The 19,101-nt window shown below is 32.6% G+C and overlaps 2 protein-coding genes across 4 annotated transcripts in view; one reads left to right on the top strand and one right to left on the bottom strand.

Moving 5' to 3' along the window:
* Positions 1-17,158, top strand: part of LOC129003271 (uncharacterized) — a 43,763-nt gene extending 26,605 nt beyond the window's left edge. Inside the window, exons 2-3 of the mRNA XM_054431562.1 lie at positions 14,155-14,279; positions 16,809-17,158. Of these exons, the coding sequence (XP_054287537.1) occupies positions 14,155-14,279; positions 16,809-17,158 (475 nt within the window). The remainder of the gene's footprint in view (positions 1-14,154; positions 14,280-16,808) is intronic.
* The window catches only part of LOC129002325 (selenocysteine lyase-like), a 40,439-nt gene continuing 38,360 nt past the window's right edge, over positions 17,023-19,101 (bottom strand). For all 3 annotated transcript variants that reach the window (XM_054430040.1, XM_054430041.1, XM_054430042.1), the window contains one exon: positions 17,023-17,136. The gene's annotated coding sequence lies outside the window, so the exon portion shown is untranslated. The remainder of the gene's footprint in view (positions 17,137-19,101) is intronic.

Here is a 19,101-nt window from a genome sequence, read left to right as displayed (position 1 = left end):
TTGCTGGCACATTTTCTGCAGTTTCAATCTCTAATTTAATATCAACAATTCCTTCCTTCACTGTTTCGTTCTGTCTAGAACAGTCTATTACAATTAGTGGATATTTCTTCATAAACTCAGCCCTACTAATCATAGGATCTGGGATAGTATTATAGTAAGTCTCTCTAAACCTCATAAACATCTCATAAGCTTTAGAGACATCTCCATTTTCAAAGTCGAGATTTAAATCACTATAAGGATAATATTCAGAGTTTAGAAATACTTTGAGATTTTTTAACTTACAGTGATCAAATTCATCAGTTCTTTTTCGTGCACTATTATCCCTAGCTGTTTGGAAACCAAATATAATATACCTAGGCTTCTCCAAACTTGAAGATGTCTTTACTGACCATGTATGTCTTGTAGTATTGGGATATGATGGAAGTTCATGCAACTCTAAGCTTCTAAATGCAATTTGCAAATTTTTATTTTGCAGTAACATCTTTTGTAATTGTAACTTCTCCCCATCTGATGGTATTACATGTGGCATCACCCATTGAATTGAGTTAAGTGTAATTTTAGGAATCATATCAGCAGTACCACTGGCTGGAGCACTAGTGGTTGTTAATATACAATTCAAATCATTTTTGGATCTTTTTAACACCAATTCTTGTTTGACATTTACTAATACCTTATTAAAATCCTCAAATACACCCATTAACAGTTCTAATGGCAAACAAGTACTAAACTTGCCACTTTTATGGAACTCTTTTAAATTCGTGTCAGAATCAAATGCCACATTTGACAATTTAGTAGTTTTATTGTAAGAGCTCAATATTTTCATAAGACTAGAAATTCCTGGGTTTCTTACAATGTCTATTTCTTTACCTGCGACTTCATATCTAATTTCATCAAATAAGAATGCAAATGCATTATTTATAAAATGACCTTTATCATGATTTTCAATTTCTCCCTTAATATACAGATAACTCCTACACGGGAGAGTTAGCAAATCTTGATTATTAATACATATTCGAATTTCATCGGAATTATTTATTGCTAAAGTGTTGTGGGGAACATAGGAGTGATTTGTAATTTTAACCACACTATCGTCGAATTGGGATTTCCCTGTAACGTCTAGAAAATCTTCCATTTTTATTAATAGAAAATTTTAACTTTAGTCCTATTGATCGTAGGAACCTAGCATTTTGTACACTTATAGATAAATTCTTATAAATTCTCATATCTTTTTTATATGACAAGTAATTGTAGTTTCTTCTCCATTAAAGTCAATTGCCTTGTCATGCTGATCGGCAAATGTAATACTGACAACATCTAAACTTCTCTTATTTACAGGAAAATATATAATATTTCTTGGAACTTCAATAATTTTGTAGCCAGGAGGAGCTTCTGGATAAAAGCTATGTATGGTGTGTGATTTGTTTCCGTTTAAATAGGACCCGTTTGCAATATTACATTTTACTCTAATCACATTTACATTATTAATGTTTATTTTATTTGTAGATTCAAACTGAACACCAGGAGTAGAAACACCTTTAAATCCCAATAAAACAGACCCTAAACATGGTTTTGTAAAATCAAACACGTGGCTAGAAAGTAATGTCGCTTTCATAGTTTTATTATTAGCTGTAAGGAAAAAGTCTGGGATTTGCTTTTGAATTTCCTTTGCAAGCTCAACCACCTCATATGTTCCTTCAGAAATTTCTATTGTAACTGGAGCTTTGTGGTCATAATAGAAAACATCATCACCTTCTTCAATGGTTAATTTGTTGCCTTTAAGTTGATTTAATTTTGGAATAAGCCCTTTGAATAAAAGTTTGACTTTAGTATTAATTAATGCTTCTCCATTCTTATGTATTATAACTTTAAGTTTACCATCTAATAACTGGTTTAAATCATCAACTAAGATCTCTCCCTTTGGTAATGTTTTTTTCTCTACTTTGTAATATGTTAAAGTATTAAGTGGTTTTTTTACATTAAATATAGAATTATAACTTTGAAAATCTACTAATCCAATTACATAATCATCATTTAATTCTATGGGAGGAAAGAACACTGACTTTAGCTCTGGCTCTGTACCCGAAAATGTTATAGTAAATGAATCCATTTTTATAAACAAAAATTTTTTATGAATGATAAACATAAAATTCCACAAATAGAACTATTTAAATCTTGTATTTGATCGGTTGTATAGAATATTTTATGTCCCTCAAAATATTTAATTACTTCTTTTGGAGGTTGGATTCCAAATGGGTCAAAATAAATTACAATATCTTTATTTTTACGATATGCTGTCCAATGTGTGCCAGATGAACTGTCTAAATTAACTATTCCGCACTCTTTTACTTTTGGTGTTAGATTTTTTAGCTCGTTTTTTAGGTACACCCCCCGGAAGTGAGGCACGTCTTTTGCGGCCTCTAACAGCTGGTAGTTGTCCATCTTTTTTATTAAATTTTAATCCCATTCCCATTTTTGCTTTTGCCTTCATCAAATTTGTCACCGCATAAGCTGCAGCTCTTTCAGCAAGATTTGCGTCATTTGCCGTTACTCTAGTCCAAGCTAAGTCTGCTAATCTCATGTCTGCTTTGTTCCGAGCAGCGGTATCGGGATTATTCATGTAGAATATGTCATGCTCTTTACAATAAGAGTCTAGCTTATTTTTTGGAGGTACATTTTTGGCTAAATTTTGACGTATATTCGTTCCAGGTCCACAGTACCGATATGATGGTATGTGAAGTGAAAATGGAAGATTATTTATAAGAGTATTCAATAACCCTCGACCCCTGTAAGGCTTTAAGAATAAACCTTTGCCCTTTTTACATGTTTTCTTATTATTTTTCACCATTTTTATTATATAAAAAATGTCTTTTATTCAACAAAAACATAAATTTAAAATAGTACATACTAAGGAAAATATACCAAAGAAGTTGGGTCTATTTCCTACCAATATTCGATGTGTTATTTGTGGTCCAAGTGGAAGTGGGAAGACGGTTGTAATTTACAATTTAATTGTGAAAAAGGAAGGATTAAAATTTACAAACTTATATTTAATATCTAAATCTTTAGAACAAGAAAAATATAAAAAAATAATTGAAATATTTAGTTTGTGTGACGAAGTGAAATTACACACGTTTACTGACTGTGAAATCACACCAAATGATGTAAAATCACAGTCAGTTGTTGTATTTGATGACATAAATAGTCAAAATATTACACAATTTTTTTCAATGGGTCGACATAAAAATATTAACTGTTTTTACTTGTGTCAATCTTACAGCAAAGTACATAAACATTTACGTGATAATGTAAATTTCCTAATATTATTTAAACAAGATGATTTAAATTTAAAACATGTATATAACAATCATGTTGGTAATGACTTTTCATTTAACCAATTTAGAAATCTCTGTCATCAATGTTGGGATAAAACTAAATATGGCTTTTTTGTAATAGACAAAGAAAGGTCAAAGAATAATGGCAAATATAGATTTATGTTTGATCAATTTTATAATGACCAAGCGCAAGAGTATTGATGCCATCTTCCAGAATAAACCTCTTGTCATCGTCAAACGATAGTACTTTCTTATTCATAGTTAAGGTTTGAAGATGATGATTTGTAGATTTAATTCTTGTCACATTTTCATAATAATCTTGCCCAGTTGCAAGACAGTTTAAATAATGTTGATGTCTGAGGAGATGTTTAACTGTAGCACCATCAGCTCCTTTAGCTTTTTTGACCTCTAAAGCTTGCTTGTCTTCTTCATATAACCATTTTAGAGGAATATAAGAATATAACTTTGGTCTTAAACCACAATATTCATACATAATATGACCATCTAATTCGTCTTTAAACTTGCCAGTGACTTTTTTATTTTTATCAGAGTATAAGAAATGGTCTTTACTATATCCAGAGGTATCAAAAAAGTGCAAGTCACATTCTATTTCCTTGTAAAAGTCCTCTGTAACTATAGAATACATTAAAGAATCTGTATCTGTCATAAGAAATCTTTTGTTCTTAAATTTTGACATATAATTATAGTGGAAATCATACATTATTACTTTACTGATATCTAAAATGGTCATTCCTAAATATATCGGCTTATTAAACTTTACAACTAATTTATTTAAATGTATAGCATGTAAATTGTTATCGAACTTTTTGCTACAGTCGAACCTTGGATTAGTGACATATTTAGTTAATAGTGACTCATCCTTGAGATATATATCACGAAACTTGCGTTGGTTCATAATTGTTCGACCAAAGAGACTATTATTTAACAATTTGTAAAAGTCTTTTTCAAAATCATTTTCAGCACATTTGCGTTTTTCAATATTAAAATTAATATAGGGCGCAAGCCATTTAGACTGTCTAAATTTTAAAATTCTATGGTATTTTGTAACAATCAAACCCAATTCTTCATATTTTTGTAATGCTTTATAATGTAAAATATATTTAGTTTTGTCATTTAAATTAGGTATTAATTTGCCATTCATTTTCTCAGGTGCTAATGGATAGTCATTATGTAAATCATGTAAGCTTTTATCATATTTTAAATCAACTTCTAAAATGTATCCAAACTCATCATTTTGATTGTTTTTGTATATTTTGTAGTCTATCTCATTCGTCCAACGAAATCCATCCACGGGTAGTGTCTCACACATAGCTGTGGAGTATAGCGAGTTACAATCTAAATATACTAAATACACACTCTCTTGTTTGGGGTCATAATGTTCACCCATATATCTATTATTGGCTTTAGCGTAACGTGTGGAAATCATACTGACTCCTCCTCTGATTGCACTTTCTATGAACAAATGCATGTCAATATCTTGAAATAATTGTAATTTTATGCCAGTCATTCTAAGACAGGCTTCCCATGTTAGTCCTGGAAGTGAATACATGTGTACGGGGTCAAGTTTGTAATCCTTTAAACACAGGTCTCTAAATGTCTCAAACACATCAGCCAGTAGCAATACATCTGTTTTAAGATATAAATCATGATATTCTTGTAAATTATGTATATTAAAATGGGTCCAGATATGTTTTGCATGTTCATATTCGATGGGAGAGATATGTTCTTTAGTTAAAGTACTGTAAAATTTTTCAATTGGAGGTAGAGACTCTGCAAACTTATCTGGTCCTGTCATATATTCATAGGGAAATACGCCTTTGCGTTGTAGTAGTGGATTGTCTATAAATCTAAATGTATTTAAATTGGAAGCTAATTTGTATAATGGAAGGGACAGAAAGTTATAGGAATCTAAAAATACTAAATCATCAACAGAGAATGAAATGTACTTTTCCATATCTTTGGCTATGCAATTTAATTTACGATTATATTTTCCCAAGTGTTGCATTATTAAATGTCCATCGTAATTTTTCAAGTTATGGAAGAATACTGGTATTTTCTTTGTTACTTTATAGTTTAAATTACAATCATTGTGGGCAGCTCCACGGTATTGGCCATTTGAATGACAATGTTCTCGTACCCTATCAAAATATAGAGGCTTTTCACAAATATGACAATGTGTTGAGTTTTGGAAAGATGCCTCTTGCTCAGGAGTCATTACAAGGGGAATATATATCGCCATTTGACTTTTAATAAAATCATAAGTCTCAAATAATCTTTCAAAAAACACATCCATAACATTTGCACCACTATATAACTCTTCAGAAATAATCTTAGAATCTTTTACTACGACAAATGCAAATCCCGATGGAATATGTATATTGGAGTTTATAAAGCACTCAAAATCAGCATAAATCACAAATGGGGCTTTAAGTTGATATTTATAATTTTTAAATTGTAATGTATCTTGTTTAGACATTTCCACTCTTTGTGCATCAAAGTTCTTACAATATGTTATATGACGTTCTAATTTATCTTTGGTGTAAAAATGTTGTAAACAAAACTTGCAAAAATACTTCTTGTGGTCTTGTTTCGTAGACCGTAGCATTAACCTATCAAAATCACGAATTAAACAGTAATGTGATTTACGACCTTGTAGTAATAATAATAGATCTATGTGAGCATTACTATTCAGTTTGGTTCTTCTTAATGGATATATAAATTTTTGGTCTTCAACTCCAAATACATTAACACTTATATTATTTTGTCTTTCAAATTTATCTATATCAGATATTTTAACAGGATACTTTATGTTTGTCATATTTAACTGATTTTCATAGGGTGCATATTTCGATACCCTTTCAGCATGTTTAGCATTCCTTGGATGTAAAGCTGCTAAAATTGACCAAAGGAAGCATTTATTATCAGCATTCTTTATATTTAAAACTGCTTTTGTCAATTTAATACTTTTTGGTGTGGGGATATATGACTTTGGAGTTAGGGGCTTATACTTGTAAACGTGCAACTGCCAATATTTAGTATGGTCATAAATCCATCCACTGCCTTCGGCTTGATATTTGTGTATGGAAGCGTCAATCTTTAAAAGAGCATTTTCAATTTGAGGCTTTAAATCTCTCTTCTCAATGGTTAAGGTAGTAAGGCTTCTAAAATCTGCAATACATTCTTTCTCATTAACTAATTTTCCATTTTGATCTATTGTATATTTTACAAATTTGATTCTCCTTACTAAAGTCCATTTTATCGGTAGAGGACAAGACTGAAGAGTACTTTTAAGTTCAGTTTTAATCGATTCACCAACAAATTTAATCATTGTATATGGACATTTGTTACAAGAATTGATGTGTCTTTTAAAATGACCAACAACATTTCTTTTACAGAAATTACAAGTCTTATGAGTTTGTAATATATGAGATTTTAGAGCCATGTTATTATCACAGATTATATCACAAACTTTGCACAGTTTCACCTTCATTTTATGTATTACCTTGTAGTGGCGAATCAGGTTGCTTTTTTTGGAGAGCGATGCAAAACAATGTTGACATGTAGTCTTCATTTTTATATATGTAATTAAAAAATAGGTTGGCATCTTCTATATAGTAGAAATTACATTTTGACAATTTCAATTAATGAGAAATAATAATTTGAATTAGAATTTTATATTTTAATATTCAAAACAATTTCATACAATAAGATTTGGCAATTGTAATTTTCTAAATCAAAACTAAATTCAAAATCTTAAATAAAAAATACTTTTTAGCAATTCAGATTGCTGAGTGTACATATATACAGAGTGAGTGTTACCTATTTTAAAGGGGACTTGACAAAATTATATAGTATAGTTCAGCTAAGTTTTTAAATAATAACTTGTACACACTTTAGACTCAAAGTCCCCCGGTGCATAAAATTTGGCTATGTTTTTAAATAATAACTTGTGCACACTTTTGACTCAAAGTCCCCCCGTGAGTGAGTTTGGCTAAGTTTTTAAATAATAACTTGTGCACACTTTTGACTCAAAGTTCCCCCCGTGAGTAAATTTGGCTAAGTTTTAAAAAAATAACGTGTACAAACTTTTGACTCAAAGTTCCCCCGTGAGTGAATTTGGCTAAGTTTTAAAAAATAACTTGTATATATTTTTGACTCACTTAAAAATAGTAATAACAAAATAAGTTACTTTTTTGGATAGAGAAGCAGCACACAGTTGACATGTAACTAAAAAAACTAAGTTAGCATGTTCTATATGGTGGAAATTACATTTTAGACAATTTCGATTAATGGGAAATAATAATTTAAATCAAAATTTTAAATTTTAATATTCAAAACAATTTCATACAATAAGATTTGGCAATTGTAATTTTCTAAATCAAAACTAAATCCAAAATCTTAAATAAAAATACTTTTTAGCAATTCAGAATGCTGAGTCTACATATATACAGAGTGAGTGTTAGTTATAGAGAAGACTATGTTACCTACGTTAAAAGGGACTTGACAAAATTATATAGTGAGTATAATTCGGCTAAGTTTTTTAATAATAACTTGTACACATTTTGACTCAAAGTTCCCCAGTGCGTGAAGTTTGGCTAAGTTTTTAAATAATAACTTGTGCAAACTTTTGACTCAAAGTCCCCCTCATGAGTGAATTTGGCTAAGTTTTTTAAAATAGACTTATATACATTTTAAGTTCCTTAGTGACTGTTCAAAATACTCTAAGTGTTTAAAAATAGATTTATATACATTTTAAGTTCCTTGGTGACTGTTCAAAATACTCTAAGTGTTTAAAAATAGACTTATATACATTTTTACAAGTTCCTTAGTGACTCAATTCGGCTAAGTTTTTAAAAATGGACTCGGGAAATTAGCTACACTCCTAAGTTAAAAGAAATACAGAGTATGAGTAAAAGCATCAATTACGTCACCAATTGATCCCATGACCCGACACGCAACAACATATTACATTAGTCTAGCTTAGATGTCAAAGACTTACCATAACAAGAAGATCCAGGTGGAAGAGTTAGTGATGATTCCGTAGAATGCCCCCCTTATATACCACAAAATTGTCTAAATTAGTTTAGAACTTAACAATGGAAATTGAACAAACCAAAATTGAACAATTGAATAATTGAGGTCAATCAATCAAACATATTTGGCAATTGTCTAAACCTGCCCCAGACAGACTGGCGCCAGACAGGCAGAGAATGTTGACAATTGGTTTTGATTGGGGTCATTAGGTTACACTCACAGTCATTCATTTGAGTCAGGCATAGTTTACGCATAGCCATAAGCGTGCCCGAGTTCACGCACAAACCTCACATGATTTTGAAAATATACATGGGAATGGATGTGGATTTGAAATTTTAATAGAGTTTGAACATTTATATAGGCTTGTATTGGACGAGATCCAGGTCTTTTAAAAAAGTGGCCAAAAAATGAGCCATATTCCAGACGTGATTTTTAGTATTAACAAAAGTAGAAAATTTATATAGGGGTGTATAGGTCGAGAGCTGGGTCTTTAAAAAAAGTGGCCAAAAAAAGCTCTTCCATTTTTTTCTCATTTTCCCCCTATAAAAAGTGCCCTAAAAGTGCCTCTAAAACGCCGAAAGTGGGGTCATATTGTCCTATTATATCTACTATCGTAGTAATGTTTATCAGAATGTTGCTTTATTATTTTATAGCTAATTTGGCACTTTGGTGGTTCATCTATGTTCAAACTGGCACAACTTCCAACAACACTTCCGCATCAATCGAACCAGCTACCTGCTCCCTTCTCTGATAATAATTTATTTCCCCCAAAAGATACTGACTGTGACACTCTTTAAAGGAATTGTACCATTTGCTCAACAATGAAAACTAACAATGACTCGGTGTAAAAATTCCAACACTATAAAAATCTTATTAAATAACTCTGAATTGCCCTATAAAAACATTTTTACCTATTTATTCTTAATACTATAGGGTTGTTACAGTCTAATTAATAAAGCGGATTGCTACAATATGAATGGATATGAAAATCAGTGATTTGAATTCGAACCTGTGAACATGTGCTTATTCTACATGAAATGACAAAACAAGACAGGAAAAATTTACAAAAGTGCGACTCACTGAAATCTTAAATTAACAAATAAATAACACAAATTACTTACAGTTTGGACGTCCACAAATATGACACAAATAAAGGGGAAGGGATTGGGAAATGTAACTAGCCGGTATTCTACAAGACGCGATCAATTGAACTCGTGAAACGAACGTGTAATTTTCAAATGGCGGAACTGCGTTGGCCGGTAACGAACTTTTTCACTTTCTACAATGACACTGATACTAATTTCCAATCGCGGGGCAATTATATCCCTTAGGGATATAGGCTGTACGATTTTAAGGAAAATAAGATTGCCCGACCAAACGCCGCGAAATGAATTTAATTTCCACGAACGAAAAACAATTTTACCGAACTAGCTACGATGAGATTTGGATAGGAACTGGGACTGCTGGAAGCAAGTGACCATCCGGCTAGACCTTATCCCCTCTCCTACTTTAGTGCGTGGTGCATTCTGGTCTATACTGATCTATTGTTTAAACCAGCTGACTGTTCTTCGCGTTACCCTGTATTGATTTGTTGCCTTTTTACAACAAAATCGGTACACAGGTCATGTACTGTAGGACTAACAGCCTACTAAGTATATTGAAATGAAGGTTTGTGGTTGTGAAATATAGAGAAATGCATGTTGCATGTTTGATATCTTGCTAACCAACGTTTATGCTTGATTAAATGTTAGTAATGGAGGCTACTCCTAATTGTGTTAAATTGTCCAACGACAATTGGAACATTTGGAAGTTTCAAACCACAGTAACCTTGAAAGCAAAAGGCTTGTACAATGTAGTAGTAAATGATGAGAAAATGCCTGAAGAAGGTGATGATAAGTATGATAAACTCCTTGCTGAGTATAATAGTAAAGATTGTAGAGCCCAAGACATAATAGTTTCTAGACTTGGTGAAAATGCCATATCCCATGTGTTAATGTGTAAAAACTCTTCTGAAATCTGGTCTAAACTTTTAACAGTATATGAAAGGAAAAGTGAGTTGAGTCTGCACCTTCTTCAACAGAAGTTTTTTAGTTTAAAATTTAATAGTAATGAAACTGTATCTCAGTACTTATCGAGAGTTGAAGAGATTGTCAATCAGATTAAACAGTTAGGTGAAGTTATTTCAGAAAATATGGTAATAACGAAAGTAATTATGTCCCTTCCTACGAATTATGCACATTTTGTAAGCGCTTGGGAATCAAAGGAGCAAAAGTGGTAAAAGTGATTCATCTAGAAAATCTGAAGCTTTTACAGTATTAGGCTTAAGTTCAACAGATTTTACTGATTTAGATTACAACACTTTTGAAGATTGGTTTCTTGATACAGGAGCATCAGAACATCTATGTTGTAATATAAGGAATTGTTTGAAACTTTTAAATTACTCAAAGAAGACCGTTTTGTAATTTTTGGTGATGGAAAAATGTCCAAAGCTGAAGGTATTGGTGATATTAAGTTGAAGTCAGTAATAAAGTAATGAAGATAAAATTTCTGTAACTCTAAAAGATGTGTTATATGTACCGGAAATGAAAGGATACTTTGGATTGATTCTAACGAGTTCGCAATCCAGCATGATCAGACCATTGGAACGGGGTTTTTAGGGGGATTTATGGGGTCAAAATTGGGTTTTGTCATGTTTAACCCTCTATAACATTTTCTAATTTCTCCCTAAACCATTTTTAGTACCATGATGAATTTAAATACCTTAAAAACAAAATAATTTTGTTTGTTGAAGTGTTTTTGTACGAATATTGGTTACCTACCGAAAAAATTCAAAAATTGTAAATTTATCATTCACATTTTATTCTTATGGAGAATAAGTAAACTGTAGTAGTTTACTCGTTTATGGATAAGTTTTGATAAAACTTGGCAAATTTATTTATTTTGACCTAAGCTATTAATGTTTTAATAAAAAAAAACACTGTTAATTATCCTCTCCGTAGCAGCAAACCTAGGTACTAATTAAACTTAATGTTATTGAAATAGATTTAATTGAAAATCAAATCATAGCGACCCAGCATCCTCTTCCGAGCGCCATATTGATGACGTCATTACGGGCGACCAAGGTCCTTAAAAATTGGGGTCTGGGCTGTTTTACATACTTGGTCTTATAATTAATTTGTCATATTCAGTTTTCCATTAATAAATTAGTCTTTTTCTGATAATTTGTCGGTTTTATTGCTTTTATTATGTTCTTTATCAATTCTGCATCCTAAGAAACATAGAAAACGACACCCCACTTGCTTGAATCCCATAAATAAAAATTTTCTCAAAATCACTACCCCCATAAACTTAAAACCCCATAAAATAGTACTTCCACCCCCACAATCACTAGGGACTCTTCAGATTCCAATACCTAATGGTAATTACTACGTTTCCTGCAAGTTTCATAAATGGACTAATTTTTATGTTTTCTTAGGTGAGTTTTGCCTGTACCCTACTATTGATACAAAACTGTCTTGGAGCCCTCATATAACCTTGGTTTGGAGTATGCAGTAAACTTTCCAGAGTTATCTTCCTTTTGAGTAGTCTAAAAAGCAGGGGCGGACTGGGTACTCTATAAGGGCGTAAACCTTGACCAGCCCGAAGGCGCCAACCGGGGGGTCTGGGGGGTATGGAATACCCCCCTGTATAGAGGGGGGCCGGGGGTCCTCCCCCGGGGAATTTTTTAAAAATTATACCTGTAAACTCGCATTTTTAGGCAATCTAGAGGCATTAACAGTGGAAATCAGAAATCTGATCACTGACACTATTGGTCAATGTTTGGTTTAAAAAATTTAGACTATTTACCCACACGACTTGGCGCTATTCTGACAGTAAATGTCCTTACAAAAATAAAAATACAAACGATTTTCTTAGGTTCTTTCGTATTATATTTGTGCATTTTCACTATTTTCCCTTGCATGACTTGGCTGCATGCATACAATATAAATCATATGCTTCCTGTTTACAACCTGAACCTGCAACTGCTGTATTTTTTGGCACTGTAAATAACAGAAGTTATATATTTCAGATTTCTATGAAATTATTTTAACACAAACAATATGCTTTCACTGTGAAAAAAAACCAATTTATTGACTTAAACTGTTTTAGCATTACATTAAGTCAAAACTGTAACCCTAAAGTAGGCCTACCTATAAGCTATTTCTACAAACGAAATGGAAGCCATAGCCTAGAGAGAACTACGAAGGTACAACTGTACAGGTTGTATTTTGGGCTGGCTATGTGTAAGTAAAATAGGAAAGTTGACCAAATTAGTGCATATTGAAATCATTAATTAATTGGCGGTAGCGACATATTAAAATACTGTTTACTGTTTAACCTTTACTGTGTAATGGTTAAAAATTTTCTCAAAATCACTACCCCCATAAACTTAAAACCCCATAAAATGGTACTTCCACCCCCACAATCACTAGGGACTCTTCAGATTCCAATACCTAATGGTAATTACTACGTTTCCTGCAAGTTTCATAAATGGACTAATTTTTATGTTTTCTTAGGTGAGTTAACACAAACACCTTGGTTTATGTTGATAAACCAACACTGTACTGTTTGTTCTGTTAAGTTAACAAATACACTGTCACTATAAATCTAATTTTAATTTTGTAAAAGTAGTGATTCTACTACATTCGTTCATGTTTCCTGTGTAGGTAAAGAATATAAAAATAAATTGAAGCTTTCGACACAGAGACACAAATTAGACACTCACTAAAGAGGGACACATTTTAATTGGCAGCTCACACTCTTTATTTATTTATTACATGCACGGCAAACGCCATTTTACAAGAGAGTTGAGTTGACATTGATAAAAATTAAATGTGACTTAAAGCACAGAAAACATACTAGTAGTATGTTTTCTGTGCTTAAAGTGAAATAGTTAGTGTGAGCAATAATTAAATATTATAACAAATATGAAATAATGTTAAATAATATTATCCGATGTCGGATGCAGTCGCAGTGCAGGTTTTTTCGGGTTCGGCGTAAAATGACGCGGGAAGAGGACAGCTGTTTTTAAGTAGCTCAGACCACAGCACAGATTAAAGTTCCACTCGGAGTAGGCCTACACGTACGAGAGAGAAGAGCTGCTTTGCTCTCGCTTGTCGACAGTGTCTATTCAGGTCTCACACCCGACTTTATGTTTTCCTATTCACTGCTGAAACTTTTACTCAAAGTTTTTACTCTTGCTTTCTAAAAATACGTCTCGTCTCATTTTTTAAAAAAAAATTATGAATTTTTCCTTTAACGAGGGCGCAAATATTGGAATTTTGAGAAGGCGTATCGGCCCACCGCGGCGGGCCAGTCCGCCCCTGCTCAAAGTTGTCTAAATAAAAACTGTTTTAAAAAAGCCTATGTAGCTTTTTTTCAAGGAGTTCTTTTGTATGGGCTCAGACTCTGGGGTGGGTCTGCTGAAATTAATGATGTACTGCTAATAAAAAAAGAGCTGTAAGAATCCTAGCAAACGCTGAGTATGATGCCTCTTTCAGACATCTCTTTGTAAATGAGGAAATCATGACTGTTTGTAGTTTGTATGTTTTTGTTTCAGTTGTGCATGTAAAAAATGATCTCCAGTCACTTATTTGTAGGGGTTATTATCATATGTAAAATAGCAGAAATAAGAAAAATATTGATGAACCTTATGTTATGTTAAGTAAAACAAAAAGAAATTCCAGTCAGTTTAGCATAAGGCTTCTTAACCACATTTCTTGTACAGCTTGGAACCAAACCAACAGAAAATTCAAAAACAATCTCCGGGCACTTTTATATTGGCTTTCCCACTTTATAAGACCAGCGATTTCTTTGACATTCCCAAGGATACTGTGAGGGAGTTTTTCCTATGTACGTAAGTAACAGATTGTTTTGTTTTGACAGTAGTTTTGTGCATGGTTTGTTTTTGGTTTTGTTTGCTGTGTGATTTTTGCATTTTAGTTTTTATTTTTATAAAAATTGTATATTTTTACCGTATTTGTTCTGACGATACCTATTGCATTTCATGTTTAATTGAAAATAAAGCATTTCATTTCATTTAATTTTAATCGATTCCACATGAGATACATAATTTTCATCCAACTCCAAAGTTTCATCCTCGGGTAGTGGTAAGCGTGACAACGCATCTTTTGCGAGATCTAGTACCAGTACCTACAATAGGGGATATTGTATATATTTCATGTTAATTTAGTTTTAGTGCCAAAACGTGTGACAAACTGGACTGTAGACATCCTACCATTAGGGTAATTAGGATTACGAGTACTGACAATCAATTTAGCCAACCCAACCTAAAGATAAAATAGTAACAGTAGTAAATAATAAAGGCAATCACAAGTGTATTGTCATAATGTTGTACCTACCATTATGTGCCAATGACCTAGCTGTCCTGTTAATTCCAATTGTGAACTAAGGGAAATTGACAGACATTCAATTTATCTTAAGCTGTAATAATCTAGTAAAGTTCTATCAAAATAAAATCCATTTAACTTTTATATTAAAGTGTCTAGAGGTCTCATTACAGACCAACCAATCCAGAGTTAATATATAAATGATCATCAGCTAACATGATTGAAACAGTGTAGTGTAGGCCAATATGAAAGTTAATAACAATTGATTGTAATTTCATGTCCGCCTTTTTAAATTTGTCTTTGCAACTTGTTGCTGGAGATGTATTTACATAGTATGTGTTTGTTGATAACACAAATGGATTAACTTAAAACAATTAAGAGGATTTATCTAATGATAACTTGGTTTTCTGTACCAAAGTGTTTTTTACATAGGTTAGTGAATGTCAATTACAATGATTGTACACAAATAAATTTAATACAATTGATCATACAAATAGAAAATATATAATTAACAAAATATATACAAGTATTATCTTTTAATAATCTAAACGCATACATACATATTATACAAATAGAAATATATATAAATGCAACAACAGATCGTGGGAAGAATCTACCATCTAGTGTTCAGGGAGTTCCAAAGTGTTTTTTTCCCATAGGTTAGTGAATGTCAATTACAAGGATTGAACATTGAACACAAATAAATTCAATACAATTTATCATACAAATAGAAAATATATAATTAACAAAATATATACAAGTATTATCTTTTAATAATCTAAACGCATACATACATATTATACAAATAGAAATATATATAAATGCAACAACAGCTCGTGGGAAGAATCTACCATCCAGTGTCCAGGGAGTGCCAAAGTGTTTTTCCCATAGGTTAGTGAATGTCAATTACAAGGATTGAACATTGAACACAAATAAATTCAATACAATTTATCATACAAATAGAAAATATATAAATAACAAAATATATACAAGTATTATCTTTTAATAATCTAGATGCATACATACAAAGTAGACTAATAGAAATATATACAAATGTAACAACAGTGGTGGGAAGAATCTACCGTCCAGTGTTAAGGGAGTTCTGTAAAAAAAAACAAAGATTTCAGATTGTAACAGGTATGCCAAGTACAGATGGATAGCCATATTCTTTTTTATTTCTCTACTTTGTATGCCGGCAGCTTTTTTACTTGTGAAGTTCAGAAGAAAGTATTTAAAGTTCAAACCCTGTGTTGCGGATGTGCTGGTGAACAAGTCAATAATAATTTTTAAAATACCACTTTAGAATATTGAAATGGAGATAAAAGTTTTTAGATAGATGAAATATTTTATCTCTATTTTATCAAATATCTCCATAATCATCAAGGTATGAGAAAAAACTGCGATGTTTAAATTGTTTAGTTATAGTTAATAGTCCCCAAGCAATGTCTGTTCAAAATCCTGGAATTCTTTTTCAGAGACCATGTATAATGCAATCATGCTATATTTCGGCCGCTTAGAAAGCGACCTCCTCCAGCATTGGTTTAGCATTAGCGCGCAGGTCGTTTTCTAAGCGGCCGAACTATACTATAGTAATCCTTTATGGATTTCATCCATGGTGGAAGGAAAAATCATAGGTGTGCTATTTCCACATATATGTGGGAATAATATGTGGGAATAGTCGGATTGCAAACAAAAGATCACCTGATCGTAACTGTCAAATTAGTATGTATTTGTTTAGATTTGATTGTTATTGTTTTTATTAAAAATAAATTTACATTGTTATTTATCTTCCAGTATATCTGAAAACACATATCTGTTTGTTGTACTCAATAAATATATGAAATAAACCAAAAGTTATCATATTTTAGGACAACAGTAGGGAAACAAACTTATTTCTATTATTGTTAAATTAACAACACATAATATCAATGTGCTGATTAACAAGTTATTTATTGTATATAGTTGAGTTTGAGCTCTTACTTAGTCATATCTGGCAATAATGTAGCCAATTAATGCCCTGCTGTTTGGGCAGGTCCTAGGCATTCTGAAAGGAAGCTCCAAAATACCCCCTCCTGGAGTTGTGACAGACTCATAGAGTCGCTGGTTAACGAAGGCTGGGAGGCAGTCACAGCAAAGAATATTATGGCCACAGGGGGATGCCGTCCTGTCTGCCTTGTTGACCAGGCAAACATAGCAGGCTGTGTCATTGTCGAGTGCCTCTACACCAGTAACACTGTTTCCCCGGATGCCAATTGCCAAAAGGAGGTCCTGGGCCTGCCTTTCAATGAATTCCATGGGAATTACCTCCCCCGGCCTATGGGTTGTTGGGACACCCTTGTAGTTGTCATAGTAAGGCTGATCTGTAAAAACATGTACTGCTAACTAAAATTTCAGAACATGGTATGCCATTATTATTATTTAACTAGCAGAGTACCCGTCCTTCGTACGGGGTTGGCATGTAAGTATAAAGCTTATTGTAGTTATGGGAGAGGACACGGTTTAGGAAAATTTGGTCTTTTAATTTATACGGTATCCTATAGTGTCTTACAGTATCTACCATAGCCCTAATTTTCTACCACTGCACCTAAACCATGAAAAAAGTTAAGTTCTCATTGTGTACCACAATTTTTTTTGTTAGTTGGTTAAAATTAGCTGTGGTCATAAATGGAAAAATTATAATAGTGTTGCACCCTGTTGGTAAGCCTTATACTTTTTTAATGCTATTTAATATCATACAACCAACTTGTAAAGTTGAAACGGCTGACAAAACTCTTTAATTTCTTTAAATATGAATACTTATAAGGTTTACATGAGAAACTCCAGAGCCAGAGCCACTGGGCCGGAGCCTGAAAGGATTTTTGAGGTAATTTTATAACATATTTTAGTGAAATTATAATCAGGCAAATGGCTCAGTCTGTAGATTAGCTCCGGCAGGGTGGTTATTACTGTTTACACAAAAATAAATAAAAAAATAACCTCATAAAACTCAGGATAAGAGCCTAGATTGATACGGCAATGATTATAGAATCTTAATTATTTCCTATATCCATGAACAATTTTTTTACAACGAATTAGTCCCTGTAAAATATTATTACAACATTTCACAAATATTTAGAACAGGCTCAGTATAATAGGTCATAAACATAAACAAATGAAGTAACTGAAAGAATCATATACTAATGAAATTCAAATTACATTAACATAAGGTTTGACAGCTCCATTTAAATAATATTAACTAATGTTTACATTCAGGCTAAGTGACATCATTATTTTAAATTTATAATCCTTACCCTCTCTGTTCTAATATTCGTGCAGTATTTCATATGTTTGAACCAGCTGTGTGGAATTATGAAATCAAACTTCTTTGACAGTTAGTTCTGCTTGTTTACATTTTTAAACTTTGTAGGTTTGTTCTTTGTTACCATGGATACCATCAATCAATATTTACTTTTAAATCTCTCACCTCAAATTTTTGAATGCCCACGGGGCAGAGCCCTAGGACAGTATCGAAGCGGGAATAGTTCTATATGTATCCTCGGAGCTGTAGCTTCATTTTTGTGCAATTTGAGCCCGGTGGGTTCAGTAGTTTTTGAGATTACCTCATACAAACACACACACACACACAGACACCACCTCTTCTTTATAATAGTATAGACTAGCTGTGTACCCGTTCTACGCACGGGGATCTTATAATATTCAGTTGAAACCTTCTTATATAACGAACAGCAGTTGGTTTGCATATTTTAAGATATGCTGGCCAAACTATTATACATAGCTTCATTTTATGTTGTTTTTTGTTGTTCCGGATCGTATGACAATCAATAAAAGGTTAAATTACCTCTGTGTCTGCCGGTCGATCCTATAACGGTAGGCTTACTTTTATTTTTACTATCTGATCTCGTTTGCATGGCTCAATCACGTCCTGGTTGAAGTTCGTTCGCTACGCTCACTCACCTGTATGTTGGAGCTCGTTCGCTGCGCTCACTTTCCTTCAGGTTAGCTCGTTCGCTACGCTCACTTGCCTTCAGGTTAGCTCGTTCGCTACGCTCACTCGCCTCCAGGTTGCAAATTAGCTGTTGTCATAAATGTAAAAGAAATAATAGTGCTAGTGCTGCACCCTGTTGGTAATCCTTGTAACTTTAATGCTATTGAACATCACAGAACAGAACCAACTTGTTTAATTGAAACAGCTGTTAAGATTCAATAATTTCATTTCTCATAAGGTTAACATGGGCTTCCAGAAATTCCACGTCAAAAATCGACAAAAACTTGATTTTCAAGGGTTTACTGTTAAATATCTAACTGTCTCATATTCGATGAAATAC

This window comes from Macrosteles quadrilineatus, unplaced genomic scaffold (assembly GCF_028750875.1).
Source record: "Macrosteles quadrilineatus isolate MER2022 unplaced genomic scaffold, UCM_ALF_1.0 Scaffold_9__3_contigs__length_116548681, whole genome shotgun sequence".
In the NCBI taxonomy this organism is placed as follows: domain Eukaryota; kingdom Metazoa; phylum Arthropoda; class Insecta; order Hemiptera; family Cicadellidae; genus Macrosteles; species Macrosteles quadrilineatus.
Note: the sequence above shows the minus strand (reverse complement) of the source record. Positions and strands in the feature narration are given on the sequence as shown.